Source organism: Triturus cristatus, chromosome 11, assembly GCF_964204655.1.
Source record: "Triturus cristatus chromosome 11, aTriCri1.1, whole genome shotgun sequence".
Lineage (NCBI taxonomy): Eukaryota > Metazoa > Chordata > Amphibia > Caudata > Salamandridae > Triturus > Triturus cristatus.
This window is the reverse complement of record NC_140594.1, coordinates 277,140,984-277,166,661: the sequence shown is the minus strand read 5'-3', so window position 1 is coordinate 277,166,661 and position 25,678 is coordinate 277,140,984. Positions and strand designations below refer to the sequence as shown.

The 25,678-nt window shown below is 46.3% G+C and overlaps 1 protein-coding gene across 1 annotated transcript in view; it reads right to left on the bottom strand.

The window, feature by feature from the left end:
• Positions 1 to 25,678, bottom strand: part of GAL3ST1 (galactose-3-O-sulfotransferase 1) — a 246,086-nt gene that overhangs the window by 84,753 nt on the left and 135,655 nt on the right. Inside the window, exon 2 of the mRNA XM_085633340.1 lies at positions 7,909 to 8,042. Within this exon, the coding sequence (XP_085489466.1) occupies positions 7,909 to 8,033 (125 nt within the window). The 5' untranslated portion in view covers positions 8,034 to 8,042. The remainder of the gene's footprint in view (positions 1 to 7,908; positions 8,043 to 25,678) is intronic.

The following is a 25,678-nucleotide window of genomic DNA, read 5'->3' as shown; positions in this document are numbered from 1 at the left end:
ATGATTTTTCTGTAAATAAAAAATGTGGAAACAATAATTGTTTACTGTTATTATTTTTAAAATAGTTTTTTTAACTTCAAAATTGTAACTAATAAAATGTTAATTTACAAAAAATTTTCCTTACCTCTACTCTATTGTCTTTTCCCTTCAAAACTTTCTCTTTCTTCACTTTCCGATCCTTCTTTTCTTGTTCCGCGGGTTGCTTATTCTGAGGCTGCCAAAATAAATAAAGGACAAAGACGCTCATACACTTCAATGGAAAAGCGTGGGAAATTTGTTTACAAAGTAAGTAATTAATTTTTTTATTTAAAATGTAAACTATATTTTTTTTTAAAATGCAATTTTTATTACTCTTTTAAACTTTCAATTATTATTATTTTTTTTTTCTTCAAATAAATAAAAATAAATATTAAAAAACTCATTATATTTTGAGAAATACTCAAGTATTAATTTAAGTATCCAACAAAAATTTCTAGTAGAATAAATACTCAAGTATTATGCATCAAGTATTAATATTTAAATACTAATGTATTAAAATAACTATCCACCAAAACATTTCTAGTAGACAAAATACTCAAGTAGTAAGTAACAAGTATTAATATTTAAATACTCAAGTATTAATTTAACTATCCAACAAAACATTTCTAGTATCAAGTATTAATATTAATATTAAAATACTCAAGTATTAATTTACCTATCCAACAAAACATTCCTTCTAGACAAAATACTCAAGTACTCTAGTACTAATATTAAACTACTCAAGTTAAAACATTTCTAGTAGACAAAATACTCAAGTATTAAGTATCAAGTATTATTATTTAAATACTCAAGTATTAATTTAACTAAACAAAAAAACATTTCTACTAGACAAAATACTCAAGTATTAATATTTTGATAAAGTACTCACTTTTTTAATAATTCCATTTTTTATAACTAAAATAATTATACAACATATATTTATTTTAATTAAAATACCAACAAAAAAAAATGCGTTGTAATAGTATATGCGTTGTAAAAGTACTTACCATATAACATCTTGCGTTGTAAATGCATGCGTTGTAAATGCATGCGTTGTAAAGGCATTTTCCATTAATGCGTTGTAAAGGTATATGCGTTGTAAAATTACTTACCATATAATAGCATGCGTTGTAAAAGCATGCGTTGTAAAAGTTTTTGCGTTGTAAAAAATGCGTTGTAATAGCATAGCGTTGTAAAAGTTGCGTTGTAAAGGTGGTTCCCCCATCAGCATGGTACCTCAGCATCGCCTTTGCTATGATAGACTTCTTTCTCACCTGCATTTTCAGCAGATCTGTATGCATTCTTGGTCATCTGTCATCTGTATTGCCAACTATCTGCCAGTCTCATATTCTTTGCTAGCAACTTGCTCTAGAATCGTCCTGATTCCACTGTCCCCCTGTCTATTTTAGTTATGGATGCATTATATTTATAATGTATATGTGATGCATCATGTGTACGTTTACACTTTTTATTGTTATTCCCACTGTGGTAATTGTTAAACATGGACTTTGAAAGCCAATATAAGATAAATCGCTAAAGAATACCCAAAGGGTTGTAGGCATTTTTTCACTTCCCCCATTAACACATTGCCTACGATGTTTGTTTTGGCTGCAAACATTGGAAAAATAAACCCACACAGTAGAGAATCATCCTGCACCCGATTTTAGAGCGCAGTGTTTCGTCATGTCTTAAAGTCACACCTGTAGAGAACTAGAGCTGCTCGCCTCCTGTTCGTTCACGATGTTCCGTTGTTCCTGGAATAAGATTTTTACCTATGCAACCCCCAATTACACTAGATGCCAGAATTGTGTGGAACTTTGCATAAAAAGCATAACGTGAAATGCTGAAAATTAGGCAGGGAATTAGAATGTTGCCCGGGCCTAATCTTGAGCTCAGTCCCGAGGCGAGGATTGGACTTCAGTTTAGCATTGAGGATGAGAGCTAGGCTCGTGTTTTACATAGTTTAGTCCCTTTTCATGAAGTTTGGGGTTGCATTTTGAAGATTATGGTGTTCCCATGTTTTAGAGATGTAACTGTCATTATATTGTTTTCCATACAATTGCTTGTACGCATTACAGCCTTGGTACCATAACCTACATCTGAGGAGCAAAGCTGGCTCCCTACTCACCATGAGGCAAAGGTGGCCTGAGATGTGTCTGAGATGGAAAATATTAGTAATGCTTCGAAAAACTGGGATATTAAAGAAAAAACACATTTCATGCTTCAAAATAGTTAGGGGCAGATTTATGTTCCCTGGCGCATCCCTGCAAATCAGCATGGATGCGCCAGGGAAGATGCATCACGCAAGTTTGCCCTTGCGCCACCATAGATGCGCCGCATTTACAATGCGGTGCATTGTGGCGCAAGGACAAGCAGATGCGTGACGTATCTGCCGGCGTAAGGTTGGCGCAGTGCTGAAGTTGTGTCGCAAGCGCGACGCAACTCCAGCACTGTTCCAACCTACCCTATCCCTAATATGGTGCGTCAAGCCTTACGCCTGCTTCAAGCAGGCGCAGGGTTTTGACGCATCAGCGTTGGGAAAGTGACTCAGTGAAATCTTATAGATTTCACTGAGTCACTTTTCAGGGGCGTTCCTGCGACGGAACGCCCCCCCTGTGTCGCAACGCCCACATGAAACCTGACGCAGGTTTCACGTGGCGCAGGGCTTTACACCGTGACGCATCTCCATAAATGCGTCACGATGTAAATCGAGCGCAACGTGGCGCAGGGTTTACGCCGCCGCTGCGTCACAAAAGTGACGCAATGGCGGCGTAAAAGGGGCGCAAGTCCCACATAATTCTGCCCCTTAATTATTAGTGAGTCACTGTACAGTAGAAACATGTGGATAATATTCAGCAGAGGAGAGGAGGAGGTAGTATTTGTAAAAGAGAAAAAGAAATAAACTTTGCTATAGAGAAAGAGGAAATGAGACTGATTTTGATGTGGATGGAGGCAACAGACACCATCGATGGGCATAGAACGTCCCGGTTATCTTTGAGTGCATAGGTTGTCCCCGGATTCGGGATGCATTGATGATATAGAGATGGGGCAGGCAAATGTTAATGATCTGTAATTACAGGTCTCCATCTATTGAATCATCCATATAGTCACATAATTAACTATTCCCCATCATTACGCGGGGCAACCCTGGCAGATAGTATTCATCGAAAGAACATTTAATACAGTAACACATCCAACTCATTTATGGGGCTTTTGTCTCTGCCATTGAAGTAGATAAGCTGGAAGCCCTGCTTTTGGAGAGTATATTCAGGTTGTAAAACACAAGTGTGCCAGTTCACATAGTGCATCACTAGAGAGGAGTCGGTGTAACCGTAGGGGACTCTATATACATATCATTGGAATATTCCTTTCAGCTTTGGAAATTTTATGGATTCACCTTGTTTTGGATTCTAAAAAGTGGTGCCCAAGAATAGGGAAGGTAGGTGTGCGACTCTACTTCTTGAAACAGTCTACTTGGCATACTCATGATTCTCTTTAAGAGGAAATTCTTAGTTAAGATATTTTGCAACCAGCATTTAGCTACTAAAAACTTGTGACAAAACTTCTGCACCGAGAACCATAGTCGCTGCGAATCGTCTGTGGGAGAAAGCGGTTACCTTTCGATGCAATCAATCGTTATCCTTGGCATGGCATGGTATAGTGCATGCTCGGATCCAGCTTCGCGACCTTGCTTGTATGGTCCTTGACCTTCATTGCCTTGACAAACATTAACCAACGTGAGAAAATGCTTCAACAATTCTCTATTTGTATACTAGTGATATTACAATGCTCACTTAGTATATAGTTGTTTCTTTATATTGTACCAACGATGGTCACGAAAGAAGGAATCCCTCAAAAACAACTTTATCCTACAACATTTTCCCAAAAAGTCTCCTTAATAGACAATATGTGCATCTCATCGTTCATGTCTGGCTCAAGAGGATGTTCCAGCAACAAAGAAATGACTATTTTCTTTCTATGAATGCATTGGTTTGTTCACAGAAAGGAACAGCCTGAACTATCTGTCATAATTTTATTTGTTTTAGGATTTTATCAGAGAATAAAGATGCTTTGCTTATCTGTATCAGATAGCTGGATATTGCCCAATTCGCACTTGTATTACTACTAGCAGACTTCCAACAAATATAGGGCAAGGCTTGATGAGGGAGTGCTGACAGTCTGAAGCCCTGTTTTCTTTTTTTTTTACATACTTTGGTCAAATGATCTTTGGTGCAAGCTGTTCTGGGGGTATGTAGAACTCTTCTGTATTATTCTGAAATGTCTAATGCCCTCATTACAAGTTAGGCGGAATAGGATGCGGTATTTACCACACCTGTTAGAGATCATTACTCTGGTGTTAGGTATTTACCAGGTAATTCAGGGGTTTCACCTTGAAAATGAGACACACCATGGAGAATTTATATTTAACTCTCCAAAGTATGTATGCTGTGCCTTTTTCACAGGCCTTCTCCCCAATAAACTTTGGCAGGTGTGACATTCTGGAATCTTTCAGGAGAAAACTGTGAGGGTGGGATGATTACCAAACAACTCGCCACTCTAAACACTGGGCTTGATTATCTTGGCAGACAGGGTTACTCTATCACAAATGTCCACTAGCTGACGATAAATACCCTGAACCCAGTGAATCCATGTCCACAAACAAGCAAATCAGAAAGTTCTTATTTTAACATTTGGATTGTACTCATAACCAAGAGCATTAAAAACCCTAGGTGTTTTCATATGCCAGGCACATGTAGATCTCTGGAAAGAAAATATCTCAGCAGTCACACTCATAGCATATACCTGCCAAGCAACCAAAACACACAAAATAATGCATGAAGAGAGTGAATAAAGAAACTAAGCTCTCTTAAAGAAAAGGAAATAAGAAAGAAAGTAAAGAAGAAAGAAAGTAAGAGGAGAAAGAAAGGAGGGAGGGAAGGAAGGAAATAAGGGAAAGGAAAAGAAAAACAGGAGGTAGAAAGAAAAATTAGGAAACAAGTAAAAGAGGAAAGTTGAAGAAAGCACCGTAGGGGAGGAAAGAGAAACAGAAAGGAAATGGAGAAGAAACATGAGAGAAAGAAAGGATAAAAAAAGAAGCAGCAGAAGAAAGGAGAGAAAGGAGAAGAGAAACAGTCTCTGTATTTTGAAATGTATTTGAAAGCGTATTAAGTGACCTCCAAAATGAAATATCTCTCACTATAGCCTGCAACCTACTCTCTCGCACATGCTAGTGTCTCCATCCCCCTTCCTATGCGCTTTTCTAGTTTGAACTGAGCTGGTCAGTAATTGAATGAGTGTGGTCGCAGTCATCCTATAACAGAGCTGCTCAGCTCATAAGAACAGAAGTCCACCTCATTGTGGAATTATTAAAGCCTCTACAGGGGCATAGCTTGGTCAGTAAGACTGAGGTGGGATGTGGACTTCAGATTTTCCGAAAATCATGCTAGCATATTATGTTAATCATTACTTGAGAAGTAGCGCATGAGGGGGGCTTAAGGGCCAGTAGAAAGGGAAAGGAGTGGCGATTTTGAGGGAATACTTAAAACGCAGTATTTTGTAAAATAACCATGCCTTTAGACCTTCAAAACAGAGATGAGTGTGTGTGTGTGTTTTTTGTCCGAGTGAGTATTTAAAAACCCTGGCTGAAATCCGACAAACACCTTACCATACCCGACTGAATGCCCCTGTACCCATCTATTAATACATTTAATAGGGGGTTGTAACACCCCAAACACCCCCCCTTAATGCTACGCCCCTCCTTGAGCCTCTCTATGGCCCAGATGTACAAAAAAGTCAGTTTGCAATTTCCTTTTTGCGAATTTTTGCGAATATCAATTAGGAAATCGCAAACAGTTATGTACAACAGTGTCTCAGACACTGTATGCGATTCCCAATGGGTTGCAAATAGACCTGCCTCATCAATATTCATGAGGCAGGTCGTAATTTGCTACGCTGTATGTGTCTTTGATATATGTGAAGAGGAGAAGAATTTAATTTTTAAATAACACCTGCTGTATGGACAGACATATTTTATGATCATTGATTAACTTTATGGAGTGCTGGATCACAGTGAATTGTTGACAAGTTGTAGGGTCCTCTGATCCTAAGGGGGTTTAGGGGTATTTAACCTCATGATCCGTGGCACCCGAAGAACATTGATAATTGTGACTTAACTTAATGATTTGGTGCAATCTGTTTCTGCCTTATACCCCGTTCTCTTTGTGTATTGCGTAATTTGCGACCCATTGAGAATGGCTACAATCACAGAGATGGTGGCCTGCTGGGGTCAGCAGACCACCATATCTGTGATTGCTTTTTAAATAAAGCAATCTTTTTTTTTTGGAATGCAGCCCATTTCCTTTAAAGGAAAATGGGCTGCATTACAAAAATTAAAATTAAAAGTTTTATTTTTATTTTTTAAGAATTGGCAGTGGTTCGTCGCACCACTACCTGCTCTTAAAAAAGTATTTCACCCACATTCACGAAAGGGAAGGGGTCCCTTAGGGACTCAGGGTCCCCTTCTTGTTTGCAAATGGGTTACCACCTCCTCTATGAAGTTGGTAAATTATGAATGTTTTGCGACTTCATTCCAATCGCAAAACATTCATACACGCCAGTTCTATTCGGTATTTGAAAGGGACGCCCTAAACACGCCCCTTCCTAATACCGAATTGCAAAAGCAAAATGCGAATCGGTAACAAGTTACCGAGTCGCATTTTAGTACATGGAAAAATTCATTTTACCAGTTGCAAAAGGCCCGATGGTCCGTTTGAGACTGGTTAAATGCTTCGTACATCTTGCCCTAATATAAGTGTGGCTGCAGCTTTGCTCTACAGCCTGCCTGGGGCTGTTTGTGACTTTCTTTTCTGTGACACCCAGTGGCGGCTCGCCGAGGGAGTGCTGCGGGGTGGTGAGGTGGGGGAGGGGCAAGGTGGGGGGGTAGTGGACTCAGACATACGACGAACAGGAGTAAGATAAGTAATTAAATAAATAAAACTATTTACCTTGCGCTCGCCGCATCGCCAACGGGTGACACCCACCCCTCCACAGTCAATTTGGAGCCAGGCCCCAGAGAGGCACTTCCAAAAATATCTGAGCAGGCCACTTCTGCAATCATGGCTTTCACCTCGGGGAATGGTCCCACAATATTGTCATCAGAATCCCGTCTGATATAAATACTGTGCTCTAAATATCGATTACAAAAATATCACCTCATTGGTGTTAATAAAATATCTACACCAAATGGGACTATATTTTCAGAAATTATATTTAAAACACAACATGTATGTCAGATGAAATTTCTGTCAATGATATTCTGACATGCTACCTTCTTCTGGGCTGCGGTGCACCTGCTCTGGATGCACCACTGATAGCTTCAGCCCTGCGCTTAACTCCATTCACTTCAGGGTTCTCAAATCTAAAGCGCAAAGTTTCGCAGCGACCCTGGCTCCCAAGTAGCATTCAACAATACTCTCAATATATACATAAATACGTTTTTTGGTACATTCACAAGTTATTGATGGATAGTGGATAAACATTTTGTCTAGCTTTAGGTAAGAGGTACATAAATTATCCCTGAACTGAGGGGCGTGGATAATCTGTGGGTAGAGACATACATGGCATCTCTCAGTAGGGGTCAGACATTTCACAAGATACAATGGATATTTATGAGACAGGACACACATTGCAACCCCTGTGGAGAAGGCACAGAGATTCAATCTAGGCAGGGGACACATAGGAAATACTGTGTAGAAGGTAACAGATTATGTTGAGGTGTAGGGAACACATTTTTTCTTTGGTTGCATATCAGTAAAGTACCCCAGTTTCATATATCGAAGCCATGCTTCAGGGTGTTACATGGGGCATAAAGTGCTTGTACATCACACTCACTCGGTGTTGCTGAAGTGCAGGGGTGGGATGGCGTAGGAGTAGAGCAGCAGCATGAAGCTGGTCAGGAGAGTCCCCAGGACCAGGCCTTTGCACATGGACCGCCATGGCCTCCCCTCAGGCAGCATCTCGAGCTCCTGTCATTGAAGGAGACAAAAAAAAAAGGTTACAGAAGATAAAATATATAGAAAGACACACAAGAATCACAAGGAAGGGACATCAGAGAGCTGAGCTGCACAGACAGACAGACGGAGAGTTGCAGATGGGCAGATAGGTGAAGGCAGAGAACGGGAGAGCGGTGAAGGACACAAGTGAGCAGTGAAGTGTAAGGCAGAGAGTTGAGCGGCAGAACCAAACTGGTGTCTGAGAGACAGAGATAGTCAAGGCGTTGATGAGGAGAGGTGGCGCCAACAGGTAATGTTGTTCAATTCACTAAATGGAAGGAGGGAGAAGCAGAGGTCCATTCAGCTTCCAAGCAGTACTTGTCATCAATCAAAATAGGGGGACGGGTGGAATGAACCACAAAGGTCTCAATGCCAGAGTCTAAGGAATATTGTGCTGGAGACACTCTAACACACGTTCTGCAGTGTATATAATCTCTGCTTACTGTGGTTTGATGGATAGTGTCATCATCGGGTCTGTCACATGAGTATCCAGTTCTCCAAGTGACATCATTACCTCCACCAGGAGAAAGACTGTCTGGATGTTGACAATGATGAGTGAATTAAAATGACCTCCTATCCTGTAGGCAAATCTTTATTGAGGAAGAGAATTTGGATAGGGATAAGACTAAAAACAGATCGGTGTTAAGCGGATGAGTCACTGACCATGAGAAGGGAAGTGGTGGTGGGGAAGAGGGAGTACAGAATGAAGGGAGTATAGATGGCAATGAGAAGCAAGGGAGTTAAATAGTAAGAGAGTGATAGGAAGAGAAAACAAGAGTTGAGATAATGAGAAGAAGAGTGTCTGGTAGAAAGAAGGAAACTGAAATGGGTGAGGACGAAAGGGGAGAAGAAAAAGGGTCAGGAGAGGCTAATTGAAAAAAGTAGTCTGGGGTGAGAGGTGAGGAAGAGGGATTAGGAATAAAGAAACATAAAGGAAGGAACAGGGAGAGAGACGGGCCTGAGCAGAATAAAGGTGGAGCGATACAGTAAGTAAAAAGAGGAGCAAAGAGAAGAAAGAAGTAGAGGGTGTGGGTTGGAACGCTGGAGAGGAAAGGTGAGAGGGGAGAAGGAAGGACGGAAGTCAGAGGTCACCACTGTTGACAGTAACAGGCTTTGTTTGCAAAGGTGTGTCATTGACCTGCTTATCTTGGGCCTTCTTATCACCCACAGCAGTTTACATAGAGCTGATAAGGGCTTCCCTAAGCACTGAAGCACTTCTTCACTCCAGGTGCTGATTACAAACAGGCAGCACCGATGAGGAGGCACGTCCCTGCTGGTTCATGGAAGGGGTAGCAATGCTTGCATCACAGGGCACGACTCAGCGTCTGCTCCTCAATGTCCAGGGAAGGAAAACTTACTTACTTGTAATCCTAGATCTCCATCATGGAAACGCCAGCCTCCAATTACAACTAAGTTGCTAATCCTTTTTCAGGCCCAGACTCCCATGTGCACCCTCTTAATTTGAGCCTTCTTCAAATCAGGTGAGTAAATAGCTCAAAATGCTATTTTGTGCACATCTAAATGAGATTCAATTTGCACTGTCGCTCATTCTGTAGTTAGCAATTCAGAATTGGTGCAAATTGCACACCTGCTGGTTAACACATCCATCACTAATGGGGATTTTTGGATACACATTTTAATTTTTTTAAATGCAGATTTATATAGCGTGAACTCGGCCCAAAGGTATTGGAGCGCTTTACATGAGCACCAGTTACGTTACACAAGGACACATTCATTTTTTTGGTTTTAGTTTAGACCAGTAGCGGTCCGTGGAGGGAGTTCCGTGGGGCGGTGAGGCGGGGCGGGGAGATGTAAACACTGGAATATGGATGAACGGAGGTAAGTACACATTTAAATAAATAAAACGAATTTCGTTGCGCGCGCTGCATTGCATTTTGCGAAGCAGCACGCGCAAAGGAATTCGTTTTATTTATTTAAATGTGTACTTACCTCCGTTCATCCATATTCTGGTGTTTACATTTCCCCACCGTGCCCCTCCCCCGCCCCACCTCACCACCCCACGAAACTCCCTCCACGGACCGTTACTGGTTTAGACAAAGGGAGATTAAGTGATTTTTCCAGAATCACAGGCTGTGAACGCGACCACGAGGCTCGAACGCTGGTTTCCAGCACCAAAGTCGGCAGTCTAGCTGTCAGACCACATCCTCGCCCCCTATTGCACGGGCTTCATAATCAGGACTTTATTATCTCCATCTGTGTGTGAGATCCACAAACACTTCACAAGTGAATACTTTGTCCTCTTATGGTTAGCTACAGCACAATTATTACTTTTTTCTATGAGGTGACGCAGCTTTACAGCGAGAAAAGTTGCAGTGTCTTTGCACCAGTCAGCATAGCCATCGAATTCCACAGGGTAGTGATGTGGCAGGTGAAAGGCAGTTGATTTTAAGCCTGAAACAGGCCAAATGTTCTTAAAGGAAAACTGCCCACCAAAGTCCAGTCTTCCGGGTTCCCTGGGAAGCGGGTGAGCAGTTCATTTGTGTAATGAACAATCCCATGATAGTAACTTTTTTCTTCTCCTTGTCTAGAATAGCAAGGTCGCCCCTAATGATGGACAGTAAGAGGAAAAATATCATCTAGCCAAAAAGGTTCTAAAGAGAAGCTTAGCCCTTGGGCGCCTGTTCTGGAATCGGCATCCGGGCACTAGTACCTTACACATTTGATAACTGGCCTCTCACACATGCATACAAAGCCCTACACAACGCGGGACCAGCATAACTCAATCACCGCCTCGCATTCCACGCACACACCAGAGACCTCCGCTCCGCCCTACTGGTCCTGGCTACCGTACAACTTATCCACAAGACCACAGCCAGAGGAAGATCCTTTTCCTACCTCGCAGCAAAGACCTGGGACACACTACCTCTCCACCTCAGACAATCAGCGCCACAGCCTCACTGCAGGAAGCACCTCAAGACCTGGCTCTTTGACTGAACCACAGCGCCCTGTCGGGCCAGCAGCTACACCCCCCCCAGTGCCTTGAGACCCTCGCGCGTGAGTAGTCGCACTCTACAAGACATCTGATTGATTGAGTAGCTGATGTGTAGGTCTCAGCAACAGTTACACTACTAAGACGAATTCTGGTAGCCACTTTTCACCGTGTGAAGCAAGCCCACAGCTTTCAATGAAGGAATTTGCCTGCCTTTTGGTATTTTTTACACAAGTTACAATTCAGACAAATATAGACTCTTTTAATGTCACAGTTCCCATATCCATGGGACCAGCATTGATGAGTAATGTTTAAATTATCAGTCTGTTTAGTTCTATCTTGGTAACACCAGAGAGATCCTATCACATTCAGGGTATGCAGAGATATATCTTCATAAGAGGATGGGTTTGGGAAAAAAGTAGAGAGTGATGTATTCAGATTTACATAGAAATACAATACATTTTTAGTAAAGAGTGTTAGGTGCCCGGGTGTGTAACAAACGTGTGCACCCACTTTATGACCCCCGGCTGCTTTGGTAACAGAGAAGTCATCACAAAAGCATGTGTGGCCCCTTCTGTGACACACGGGGTGCTGATAGACTCTCAGGATGGTGTTCCCTAATTTGCATGAGGGAATTCTTTGCCTTTTCGGCTTGCGCCACATTACAGACATGGGCCCAGAGAAAAGAGATCGTTGACATGGGGCTTGTGAATAGACAATGCACCTCCAGGGTTCCACTTGAAAAGGGGGAAAGGAGCACCTCAAATCCTCAGGTATTTCCGTGCAGGTGGGTACAGTCACTCAAAGCACCCGCCTTTAGGGGGGATGTATGACATTACAACGCGTGTCATTACAACGCGCGCAGTTACATCGCATGCGTTACAACGCATGCGATGTTACAACGCTATGCCATTACAACGCAAGTCTTTACATCGACTTGCGCTAGATGGCGTGCTAACATTAGAAAAGTGTAATTTACTATTCCAACTCCAGTCCACTTAACAGTAGGGAAGGTGTTGGGATAGTAAACTACACTATTTGTAATGTTAGCACGCCATCTAGCGCAAGTCGATGTAAAGACTTGCGTTGTAATGGCATTGCGTTGTAACATCGCATGCGTTGTAACGCATGCGATGTAAAAGCTGCGCGTGGTAAAAACCACGTTGTAATGGCTGTTCCCCCTTTAGGGGTCTCTAACACTCATCAACCTTTAAATATTAGGCCTAGCTTTGACCTGCGCTTGCTCTGGGAGTTGTCTATCCAACATTTTTGTTGGATACCAAATCGAGATTCTTCACTATACAGCTGCCGGTCTGCCAGGGCACTAGTGTACTGGGTGTGTGTTTGTTGTGTGATGTACTGGTGCCAGGGCACTGCTGGTGTCAGAAGCAAACACACTCACAAAAGGACTTCTATCTACTTTTGTTAGTTTACAACCGCTACAGGCGCATTCAAAAAACCCTCCGATTGTAATAAAAGCCGGAAAACACCTGCTCACAAATGAAATGCGCATGTCAATATTGTGTAGAGATGAGGCACGGAACAAAGAAATAACCACCAAAATAGAACTTTTGTAATATTATATATAATCTTTGGATTATATTGCTGCCTTGTTACAAAATATTTTGTTTTAATCAACGTGGTTGGCTGGAGTAAAAAAAAATACACCTGATGGCTTGCCAAAAAACCGAGGGAACACATACCTTAGACCTCCTTTGCTAATAAATCGAATGTTTACCACAATACTTTTAATTCAGATTCTAGAGTTGAGAATACCAGCCTGAAGCTGCGCCATGAACAGCTATCCTCATTAATATACACATTTGATTGCAAACTCCAACTAGATGCAATTTAAAAATGCAGGGGAGTTTTGAAGGATAGAGTAGGCTGTTCATATTTGCAAGCTGGTAAAGAAATACGGTCAGGTAACAACAAAACAATAGATTGGGGAGCAGCTAAATCGGAGTTTGAAATCAAATGTTTTTTTTTTTTTTGGTAAAGCATCAGGTATGTTCATTGTTGGCTCCAGCCAGCCATGTTGATTAAACCACAATATTTTATAACGAGGCAATATTATTGTTATCCTGCAAATGTAGCCAAATTTGGCTTCTGAGCTTTACAACAGATGTTGTGGCCAGCGGGCATATTGTTGCACCCTTAATGCCTATATTTCCAGGTATCATTAGGTCTCGCCTGACCCAGCGCATGCGCTGGTCTGGCGAGACTTATTGAGAGGGCTCCAAAAAGTTCTACCAGGCCAGCCTAGAGTTACAGTGCATGTGCGCGGGCGCGCGCGCCGCTTTTACCGAGATTACTTTCACTTTCGCGGCCGCACGGCCGCTTTGATGTTTGATCGCGATCACTTTCGGGGCTGCACGGCCACTTGGCATAGCCAATAGGTCTCGCTTTTGGGACCTTATAAGTATTTAGTTATGCAACTGTTGCATGGCTAAACACTTATAAGGTCCCAAAGGCGAGACCTATTGGCTATGCCAATGCTTGTTTTTATTTTCTCCCCTAGAGCTGAGACTCAGAGAGCTTATTCAGGAAAGTACCCTCAGGTGAGATGACCCTCTGCTGGGTGGTAATGGTGGCATCAGCATTCTGTATGAGTGCAAGAGGTTCACCATCATTACAGCTCGTAAAGGCATGCTAAAAACATATTTTTCTACTTTTCAGCAGCTATCATTGTGATATTGCTTGCCTTTAGTGGTAAGTTTTCAGCCAGCACTAAGAAATACAGTGGGTTGAAAATACAAATATGTAATAAAAGGACAGTGACAAGGTTCCTGCTGCAAAAGTCATTATTACCCGAGTGTAAAGTGACCATTTCTAGCCTACAATTTAGTTAATGACAGCGGGTTGTTGTTCTGACACTACATCATTCAGGCCACGAGATTATCTTATTAGAAGCAATAAATATCGACATTTTTACCTGCTATTGTTTCCTGTACTTGGAAAGACCATGACATGCCCCAAGGTGTCGAGTGGTTTGTGCCAGCAGACTGTGTCTCCCCTTCTGGAATGGGAGACGTATAACTACTGGAAGTATTTTCCATTTACCATCAGTGGTAAAATTATCTCAATTTCCAGAATGGGACCTCTGATATTTTCCAAGAGGTTATAGGTCAAATGTACAGTCATGTCACAAATAGCATGTGCAAATGGTGCATTTACGAGGCTCTCCCACTCGGGAGAGACTCGTAAATGGCAGGTAATCATGGCAGATAGATTCCCAACCCTGGGGGGACAATTGGCGTGCTAACGAATTAGGATAGTTGTGCGCACGATGAGTTTGGAGGCACCGGCTGGAGGGATTATCACAAACAGTTCAGGCGTAATAAGGCCACTAGACCCACGTTGGGGTGGGATCAGATCGATGGGAACACATGGTTGCACCACATGAAACCGCAGAAGGCTGAGGCCTTCCCAAGGCAGCCCTTTCGGGCAGGTTCAGCGGCAACCAGTAATTCGGGTAGGGCAAAAAAGGGGTCATGCTGTGACTTCAATAAAAGATCTTACTCCAGAGCCCCAGGGACCTGCAAGTTCAAGCACTGTTGTTTTTTCTGTAGCCTACCCTCACGCCCCGAGTTCAAGTGTTTTTAAAAGACAAAGGATAGGGGACCCAAAAACATGAATGAGCACCCACTATTGGTCAAGGCACCCGCCCCGATTAACTGGCAAGCAATAGTGTCATGGTTGAACTTTTACAGCAACACGGCAGCAGCACAGTCTTTGTATGAGGGTTTAAAGAATGGCTTCAGGATCCTGGCTGAGGGTTGTGTGGGCGTGACATATTGCAAAAAACAGCAGTCATTAAGGCTAATCTTAGCATTGCCAGAAATAAAATTGTGAAAGAGAAGAATTTGGGGAGGGTGGCAGGTTCTTTTGATTCCATTCCTTTGGATTATTTTGTGTGTTCCCCTTGCGGGTAGTCCTGAAATAAGACCTGGGGTAGTACTGTCAGTTACACAACTGATCTGCACCTAGAGGTCAATCGGTCAATGAGGCTACCGATCGGACACTGTGAACAGTTAAGTATCCCTTGCTAGATCAGGCAATTGCAATGCTCCAGGAGCTGGGACTTTACTGGCACCTTTAGACTCTTTCCGGTGCACCCTGAGGACTTTAATTTATTGGGTTTCCAATTTAAGGGTGCCTTCTACTTTGACAAATGTTTGCCCATGGGCTGTTCAGTCTCTAGTGCTTACTTCAAGAGGTTTAGTAACTCCTTGGAGTGAGTATTTAGACAGATATCAGGATACTAGTGGGCACTGCATTATTTGGATGACTTCTTTTTCCTAGGCTCGTCTGGAACGGAGGAGTGCAGGAGGACTTTGGAATGGTTCCAGGAATTGATGGGTATACGTGGGGTACCGCTAGCACAAGCAAAGACTTGTGCACCAGTGACCACAATTGAATTCCTGGAGATAGACCTGGATTCCAGGGAAGGCGTATCCAGGCTACTGCATGAGAAGGTCAGGGTGTTCACAAGGGTGCTGGAGGAATGTCTTGAAGCCAATAAGGTGACACTACATCAGTTACAGGTGGTAGTGGGGCAACTGAAGTTTGCACTCCGTATCATAATCATGGCCCACCCATTTTCTAGGTCCATCACGCAGGCCATGTCTGGTCTGAAGTTGAGGCACCATCAAACTAGGTTGTCAGGACATGAGAATATAGGAAGCATTTTTGAAGGAATTTAATGGGACAGTGGTATGACCAAGCTCCGCCAAGACCACTAAGGTCTGTTTTCAGATTCTGCAGGTACACAAGCTTTTGCGCCATTTTTGGTGCACCTTGGTGTGCACAGCAATGGACAGAAGACTGGGTGGAATCTGGTTTGGTGTCGAACATTGGTTTCCTAGAACTTTTTCCCTTTTTGGTGGCCTTCCAAATATGGACAGAGCAGTTCCACAGTCAACCAGTGGTATTCTGGTCAGACAACAGTGGTGGAATGCATTAATCAGCGAGCAGCCAAGTGTAAGATGATCTTGAGATTATTGAAAGAAATAATACTGCTATGCTTGAGACTGTATGTTGATTTCAAATCAAAACATGTGCCTGGTGTATTGAACAATACTTAAAATGGTTTATCTTGTTTCAAGATGCAGGCTTTCAGGTATCACCACCCAGGTGTTCCCGTCACAGTTCCTGTATCAACTATGTCGGCTTCGTACCAAGGTCTATCAGACCTCGTGGCAGCCAGTTTAGTGCCCAGGACATACCGTGCCTTTGAAGGGGCATACTGCACATATCGCAGGTTTCATGAAGTAAAAGGGGTGTGAGGATGGTTTACGACTGAGTCAGTAATTGCATTCCTAGAGTCCCTGAGAGAGGAGGGGCATGCCGTGTCCTATGCCAAGTGACACATGGTAGCAATTCCCTTTTTTGCAAAGATGCTGAAGTACACATATGGGACAAAAGCATACCTGGTGCAAAGGGCACTCAAGGGCTGGCAGCATTTGGAGGGGTGTAGACAAGACTCCAGGCACCCTATAGACACGGGGAAACTGGCAGATATAATGGCCAGCATTGACAGGGTGTGCAGATCACCAGATGAGGTTTGCCTTTTTCGGCTTTCTCACTGGCATTTTACAGGCCATTGAGGTTGGACGAGCTGATAGCAAGGAGCAAAAAAGACATGAGGGGTGGTCAGCAGCGAATGGATTCTCAGTGGCCATATGGCTCCCTGTTGGTCACCATTGCCGATTCTGAGACTGACCAAATGGGTAGGGTGACCACATACTGTTTCACCGGGCCCCAGGAAATGAGTGCTGTCCGCTGCCAAATCTGGAAGCCTTTATGGCCCACCGGGTACAAGAGACGGTAGGCCCCCTTTTGGAACCACTCACAAGGTCTCAATTTGCCATGGTGCTCAGCAGGGCTCTGGTGTCTGCAGGTTTGGATCCTGCAGACTATAGCTCCCATTCATTTTGAATTGGCGCAGAAACTGCTGCGGCAAGCATTGGATTGGTGGGACAGGCAGTACAGAGGATAGGCCGGTGGATATCTGATTGCTACAAGCACTATGTGAGATTGAGCATGTTGTCAATGTCCCGTTTTTTCTTTTATGACTTTCCCATTCCTTACTATATTCTCCTGTCAACACAGGTAGAGAAGATGTAAAGGTGATGTGACCACTGGATGCTTCATTGCCTCCTGTCTACGCTGGAGGAAGAGGCGTTGGGCCACTACTATGTGAGGCACGAAAACCTCTTTTATTCTGCAGGTGACTACACATTGAGAGCAAAGAAAGCCGGATATCAGCTGACTTTCTGCTGACAAGGGGGGCTATGCTTGGCCCACTAGAGAACTGCATTGGACAGAATATTGCCCCAGAGGTTTCCGCGTTCAGGGATTTTAATTGTGCATATAGGAGGCAATGATTTGATGGAGCTAGGTTGGAAAGACTTTTCTGAACTGATTGTCTTCGAAATGTGTTGGCTTTCAAAGAAGTTCCCAGAGGCCATAATTGCATGATCCAACATTTATTCCGAGGCTGATTTAGAGAGGTGGTAAGTCAGTCATGGCTCTCAATGAGTCAGTGAAACAGTTGAACTGCACAATGTATAAGTTGTTTAGGACAGCTTGTTTGTCAGCCATACCTCATGAGTGCATCAAGTGTGAGCGATTTTTCTTACAGGATGGAGTGCACCTGTCGAAAGAGGGTAATGCAGTGTTTCTTGAGAATTTGCTGGCCTGGTTAGGCCAACGTGCACTGGGGGTGTGGGGGGGGGCGATAGATGGTGAACTAAACCGGCCTGTGGCGGGTGAGGTCATGATTGGTGGGACACTTTGAGACCCTTTACGGCATTCTTTTTATACCAAATTAACATCTGAGTCACTGGACCCTCCAAGGGGGGCTGGCACCAAGTTAAAAAGAGGTTGCAGGGGCGCAGAAGGTTTGGGGCATTCGCTGACACACGGTCCTTACCAATCAACCATCTGTGCATGCGTATATTTGGTGCAAGCTAGCACTGGCCTGTGGGGGAACAAGGAACTGTAGGGGGTGCCTTCGATTGATATCCTAAGGGCAGCTGGACCCCTGCACAAGAGCTCCCTAGGCAGGTGAGCTCCCGGTATGGAGAGGGAAGGTGGGGCCCTCCCATAAGGAGGGCCCAATCCTTTGGATGTGGGAGGTGTAAGAGGAAGGATCACAGAGCCAGTATGGATCTCACTCGAAACAGATGTATTTTTTAGGTTGCACAGGAACAGACTAGTTATGGTTAGGCGATTCCCATATACTAGAGTCTCTGTTGAGGCTAGGTGTCACTGGTAAACAAGATGTGAATAATGTGGTTACTGTGCAAAATTTATGATGAAAATGTTTTGTGTATGTAAATAATAAATGTGGCCAGGGGTCTTACACAAAGAGATGGTCTCATAATGCTGTCTATGACACTGATGTTGTAGGTAATGGTAAGTACCCATGGGACATCAGTGACTGCCTGGCCATATTACAAAATCTCTTCCACTTAGGAGATCCGACGATATGGTAGGGAGTCTGGGGCCATGCACAGGACCAGGGCATTTTACCCCGAGTCCTTACTGTAAGGGTGGCGGGTTTGGGCCAGGCCAGGTGCTGTCCCAGAAGCATTAAAATGCTTCCAGGGTCAAATGGCCCAAACCCCACCCATATTTAAAGGGGCGCGCAGTGATTATCAGGTCTCTTTGCTCCTGCTCGCTGCCGAGAACAACGTGCCCGATTCTGTATCCCTGACGCCACTGCGAAATCCCGCTGCAAGAGGAAAGGGCATCTGGCAGCCACTCCCATCACATGCCATTGCTGGGAGCCATACAGGCTGGAGAGTTTTCCACAACCACCATCCCCAGGGCAGTGTGCCCAAGGGGGGCTTACGGTATTTGGGGGGGGGAGGGGGTATGCAATCTGGGACTTTGGGATAACCTTGTTGTTTTCTTTTAAAGGAATTTATTCAGGATTTATGTATTGAATTTAAAGTCATGCTGAACACTTTTCTTTTAGCATTCACTGTATAGTGTTTTTGCTGATTTGTCGTATTTAGACAGGTTGGCAGGTGAGGCCATGATTGGTGGGTACACTTTGGGTCCCTTTAGGGCAGGGGTACTCACAAACTTTCTCTCAGGGGCAAAATTTACATTGTGGTTTGTGGCCGAGGGCCGCACTGGTGGGGGCGGGGTCAGTGGCGGAGGGGGCGGGGCTAGTGCAAAAAAAAAACTGTGTCCATGAGGTTGAACACAGGCCCCTGCAGTGGACGCCTTCGTCCACTGAGCCACCAAACCTGGCACACGCACATCTCCATCTCTCTCTCTCTCTCTCTCTCTCTGTCTGTCTCTCCCTCTCCCTGCCTGTCTCTCTCTCTCTCCCTCCGTCTCCCTCTCCCTCCCTCTGTCTCCCTCTGTCTCCCTCCTTCCGTCTCCCTCCCTCTGTCTCCCTCTGTCTCCCTCCTTCCGTCTCCCTATCCCTCCATGCCTCCCTCAGTCTCCCTCTCCCTCCCCGTCTCCCTCCCTCTCCCTCCCTCTGTCTCCCTCCCTCTCCCTCCCTCTGTCTCCCTCTGTCCCCCTCTCTCCCTCCCTCCGTCTCCCTCCCTCTCCGTCCATCTCTCTTCCTCCCTCCATCTCCTTCTCCCTCCCTCCCTCTTCCTCCCTCCCTCCCTCTGTCTCCCCGTCTCCCTCCCTCTCCCTCCCTCCCTCTCCCACCCTCCCTCTCCCACCCTCCGTCTCTCCATCTCCCTCCCCCTCCCTCCCTCCGTCTCCCTCTACCTGTCTCCCTCTCCCTCCCTCCGTCCCCCTCTCTCCCTCCATCCCTCTCCATCTCTCCCTCCCTATGTCTCCCTCTGTCTCCCTCCCTTTCTCCCACCCACCCTGTCTCCCCGCCTCCCTCCCTCTCCCTCCATGCGTCTCCCTGTCTCCCTTAATCTGTCTCCCCCCTCCCTCCATCTTACTTCCTCCGTCTCCCTCCCTCCCTCCGTCTTCCTCCCTCCGTCTCCCCCTCCGTCTCCCTCGGTCTCCCCTCTCCCTCCCTCCATCTCTCTCTCCGTCTCCCTCCCTCCCTCCGTCTCCCTCCCTCCCTCCATCTCCCTCCCTTCATCTCCCTCCCTCTGTCTCCCTCCCTCTGTCTCCCTCCCTCCCTCTCCTTCCCCCTCTCCCTCTCTCCGTCTGTCTCCCTCGCTCCATCTGCCTCTCTCCGTGCCTGTTCCTGTCTCTTCCTCTACCTGCCTCTGCCTCTGCCTGCCTCCTGCCTTTATCTGTCAGTCTGTCCCTGTCTATCTATATCTCTCTCTGGGCCTCGGGCTGTGTCTACACGTCCCCGACACCAGCCCATAAACAGCCCCCCACTCCCCCCTCTCCCTGTGTAATGTAAAAGCCAGCTCTCAGACCCTGCTGCCCTCCGTCACCACACCTGGCTCTCACTCCCTGCTGCCCCCGTCACCCTCTGCAATTTCACCCGGCTCTCACTCCTCGCTGGCTAACTCCCTGCTGCCCCCCCCCCTCACCGGGCACTCTCACCCTGCTGTCCTCTGTCACCTCACCCTGCATGTGTGGCAGCCCGGGCTGGGACAGCTTCCCGGGCTCACCGGAGAACTTCACGGGTCTTTAAAAGACCATTTACTTGCTAATGAGGCTTCACCTCTTCTTAGCGCCCCTGCAACCATCAAAGCCTTGTTAACAAGCAAAAGGTCTTTTAAAGACCTGTGAAGTGCTCGGGTGCGGGGAAGCTCTCTCATCCCGGGCAGCCAAATACAACGGGGGCCTGTCTCCACTCTATCCTGGAATCTCCTGGCCCCATAGAGCAGTCTCTCTTGGAGTCCGGCGGTATTTGCTGACACACTTTGGAAAAAAATAAAAAACCAAGGTACGATGTCTGCATGGTCCGCGGGCCGCCAAGGAAGGCTTGCAGGGCCGCTGGCGGCCCGCGCGCCGTACTCTGGGTACCCCTGCTTTAGGGCATCTTTTTTATACCAAATTAACATCGGCATCACTGGGCCCTCCAAGGAGTGCTAACACCAAGTCGAAAGGAGGTTGCCGGGGTGCGGAGGGTTTGGGGCAGTCGCTGACACGCGGTCCTTACCTATCAACCCGCAGCACATGCGCATTTGGAGCAAGCTAGCACTGGCCCTTAGGGGACGAGGATCTTGGGTGTAGGGGGTGCCTGCGGTAGGTATCCTAAGGGCAGCCAATCCCCCAGCAGGGAACTCCCAAGGAGGGACAGCTCCCTGTACAGGTGAGGGAAGGTGGGGCCCTCACATAAGGAGCGCCCCATCCTTTGGACGTGGGAGGTGTAAGAGGAAGCATCATAGAACCAGTCATGATCTCATTCGGAACAGTATTTATTTTGTTGATTGCACAAGAACAGACTAATAGATGGTCTCATAGCGTTATCTTTGACACTGATATTGTAAATAATGGTAAGTACCCATGGGACGTCGGCGACTGCCTGGCCATTAAACGTTTTGTGACATGCTTGTCTTTGTTCAATGTGACCGATGTATTATTAAATTATAATACAAAATGTCCAGTTGCAGGTGGTTGCAGAATGACCTGCCTAATGATTATTAGTTATTTAGGTTGCTTTTTGCAAGCTGCTACTACTGGCTATAAACACAGTGAGTTTTTGCCCTACAGTTTGAGTTGAACATAATATTGCAAGCCATTTGTCTCATAGCAGGTAAATGAGTAAATACTCTGACAGCACTCCAGCGCACTCTAAGAGATTGAACCAAGAGCCACAGTAGTGGCCACCACGCATGCTCTGACGCATTTTCCAAGCACTGACACTTTAGCCTTGTGCGTCATTACACTTTAGACAAATGTTGAAATAGACTAATGGCATTGGTGCCAATCATTTTGAGCGAACATTTAGCCAGTACAGCAATTACTACCAACTTACCATTTCACTTTTTAAGACTGTTGTCTTAATATTTTTACTCAATTTGAAGAGGTTTAATTGAGGAACGCCGGGCACTGGACAGCACTAACAGCATTGCTTAATTTGAACTGGTAGTTTCTATTGCTCGGCTCTGGCACCTAATTGCCTGAAGCTGCACTTAAGTCGGTTGCCATATGGTGGCAATGTTTGTGTAATTTAAAGATGAGCAGAAAAACTGCTGTTTGTTAATTCAACATACAGTAACAACAACTAATACTCACCACCCATGCCAATCTTTTTTTTTTTTTTTTGAAAAACCTTTATTCTTGAAAACATGGACACAGCTATTTAGCCGACATCCCGGAGGTTCGGCAGCTTTGAGAAAGCAAACAAGGAAACATCCACAGTGCATAGAGGAGAATCAAAAAAGGTTCTATTTTAAATAAATACAAACTCACACAAAACCCCAGCAAGGCGAATGACACTGAATACCACTGGTGATTGCCCCTCAGGGGAGAGCAGACCCCGTCGTCTAACAGTCACAACTCTGTGTTAAGAGGAAAAAGGGGGGGAAAGCAGAGGCCCAAAAAGTCAATTATCAATCAGATACATATACAGATGCTGGAAAGAATGTTAAGGAGAGAGCTGTTCATCGGGGAGATCCAAATCAGGGGCAAGACATATGCCACCCCTATACTGGTTCCACCTCCCCCAAATGGCATGCCACTTCCGGGGGTGCCCTCTAGCACAATATACTGTCTTTTCCCTCAGCATACTCCAGTCCATGTTTTCTTTCCACGCAGTCAATGTGGGGGGAGCCGCTGAGCCCCACAGGCGCGCGATGTCTCGCTTAGCCACCATATTACCCAGGGTCACCCACTGGGTCTGTCCCACATCGTGATCAGTAGGCCCCCAAACATTCAGGAGACAGCACCGTGCCTCCGGCTGCATAGCAATGCCCGTCACCTCCCCCATCACCGTATGGACTCTCCTCCAGAATTCCCTGATAACGCCACATTCCCAAATGATATGCATAAAGGTACCCACCATACCGCATCCCCTCCTACATAAACCCTCCTCCGAGAATCCCATACGAACCAGCCTAGGCCCCGTGACATAGGTTCTGTGGAGTATTTTGAGCTGCACCAGCCTCAGTCGTGATGGGATCGCGACCTCCTTAGGAGAGGAGACCGCAGACTGCCAATCCTCGTCATCCAGTTCGAGCCCGTCCCTAGTCCACTGGTCCCTCAGCCCCAACAGCAGGTCCGCCCGAACGTTTATCAATTTCTTATATATGAGAGAAATTGTACTCTCCGGCATATGGCCGTCGAGGATCCGATCCTCCAATGGAGAGGACTCAAGCACCTTCTCTCCGTCTACGAGAACTGATCGCAGGGCATGACGCACTTGAACGTAGCGGAAGAACTCGGATTTCCCCAACTCATACTCCTGCTGCAGCTCTTCAAAGGACTTCACCCTCCCCTTACTCATCAAATCTCCAACCCTGGAGATTCCAATCAAGTCCCATTTATCAAAACCTTTCGTATGCCAGAGCTTCCCCAATCTGTCAGATTCAAACAACGGGGTAGCTAGGGTGAGCCTATCCTTCCAGCCCAACGAGTCAGTCGCCAACCTCCACACGCGCACCGCCACCCCCGTGGGCCCCGTGAGGGACGAGTCCAGCGCCCGAGAGTACAGCGCTCTATGATAATTACCGCCACGCAGCAACCATCGGTCCATGGCATAACCGGGGCTTAGAGCCGGACCATAGAAACCATAATTAATCGCGCTCAACTGGGTGGCCCAATAATAGCGTCGAATGTCCGGAAGCGCAATACCCCCGTCGTACCACGGAAGCGTCAACTTAGCAATCGCTATGCGCGGCCTACCATCCCACAACAATGATCGTTGGAGGCTTTCAACCTCCCGAAAGTAACTGGCCGGTACCCAATCAAGGGTATTCTGCAAAGCATAGAGGAACCGGGGGAGAGACATCATTTTAAACAAAGCGGCGCGCCCAACGAGGGAGAGCGGCAGCTTCCGCCAGCCCGCAACATCCCGCCGCAAGCGCGCCAATGGGGGAGCAGGTTTCTCTCATACCGCAGGGTGGAGTCAGTGGAGATAAAGATCCCCAGGTACACAAAGCCCTGCTGGGCAATCTGGATCGAACACGTTCGCGGGACAGGCGGAACCTCGCCGCTCAGAACATACAAATACGATTTACTCCAATTGATGACGAGACCCGAGTTCCTGCCAAAGGACGTCAGAACGTCACAAACCACTCTAAGCGAGTTCTTGGGCGAGGCGACATATAACAGGATGTCATCGGCATAGAGCGATATACGGTCCTCGTGCTCGGGCGACCACCTAAGTCCACGTATATCCGGATGCCAGCGTATCCACGCCGCCAGCGGCTCGAGGGCAAGGGCGAACAACAAAGGCGACAAGGGGCATCCCTGCCGAGTTCCCCTCCCAAGCTGGAACGGAGTCGACGCCCGCCCGTTTACTACAACACTCGCAAGGGGACCCTCATACAGCAACCTCACCCAGCTCAAAAAACCAGGGCCAAAACCGAACTTGGCAAGCACTGCCCACAGATATGCCCATTCCACCATATCAAAAGCCATCGTGGCATCAAGATATGCCACAATAGCTGGTTCTCGGATCGTGCCCGCCCTGGCAATCACTCCATGGAGGCGCCGAAGGTTCAACGCAGTGTTACGGTGCGGGATAAAGCCGGATTGATCCGGATGGATCAAGTCTCCGAGCACCCTGACCAAGCGGCCTGCCAGAATTTTAGCCAGAATTTTCGGCTCAGCATTAAGGAGTGATATTGTCCGACAGGAGGAACACTTATCTCGGGGTTTACCCTCCTTGTGTATTTCAACAATCGTCGCCAGTCTCTGGTCCAATGGAAGGGACCCTCCCCCCCGTGCCTCCACAAACATGGCGCGCAGGTGAGGGGCAACCCTATCCGGGAACAGCTTATACAAGTCAATCGGCAAACCATTAGGGCCTGAGGCCTTACCAGAGTTCAGCGCACGGATGGCACCCGCCACCTCATCGACCGTCATGTCTCCATCGAGGTCGTCCCTATCTACGTCAGACAGGCAGGGCAGATCAATGTCCCGCAGGAGGTCAAGCGAGTCCTCGGTCGGCCTATCCGAAACTGCGGCATAAACCATACTGAAATATTCCGAAAAACACTGTACTATCCCCTCAGGGTCAACAACTACCTCTCCCCCCTCTCTCGTCAGTTCCGGCACTACTCTATTAACCCGTTCTTTTTTGTCCAGCCAAGCTAGGAGCTTCCCGGCCTTATCCCCAACATCATACAAGCGGCCCTGCTGTTCCCTACTGAGGGTCTTGGCGGCATTAGTCACCAGGTCCTTATATTCGGCTTGCTTCAGGCTCAGCTCATGCAGTGAGGCCTCTGTAACCTCCTCCTCCAAGGCCACCTCTAAAGCCGCGATCTCCTCCTCAACCTGCATAACCTCGCCATCTCTCCGCCGCTTGGCCGCCACTACCAGGGAGAGGGCCTCTCCCCTCAGCACAGTCTTAAATGCTTCCCACAACGACACGGCCGAGTCAACAGACCCCTGGTTGTCCTTAAAAAAGTGATCAACTGTCTTCAACAGCGCACTGCGCATCTTGGGGTCCCGAAAGTACCAGGGGTTAATAGGAGCAACCCTGCCCCCTCCCTCGCGCCCGACATCCAGCCGGACCCACACTGGCGAATGATCCGATATGCCCCGCGCCATATGCCTGGCCTCAGATACCAACGAGGCATGCGCAGCCAGGGTAAGC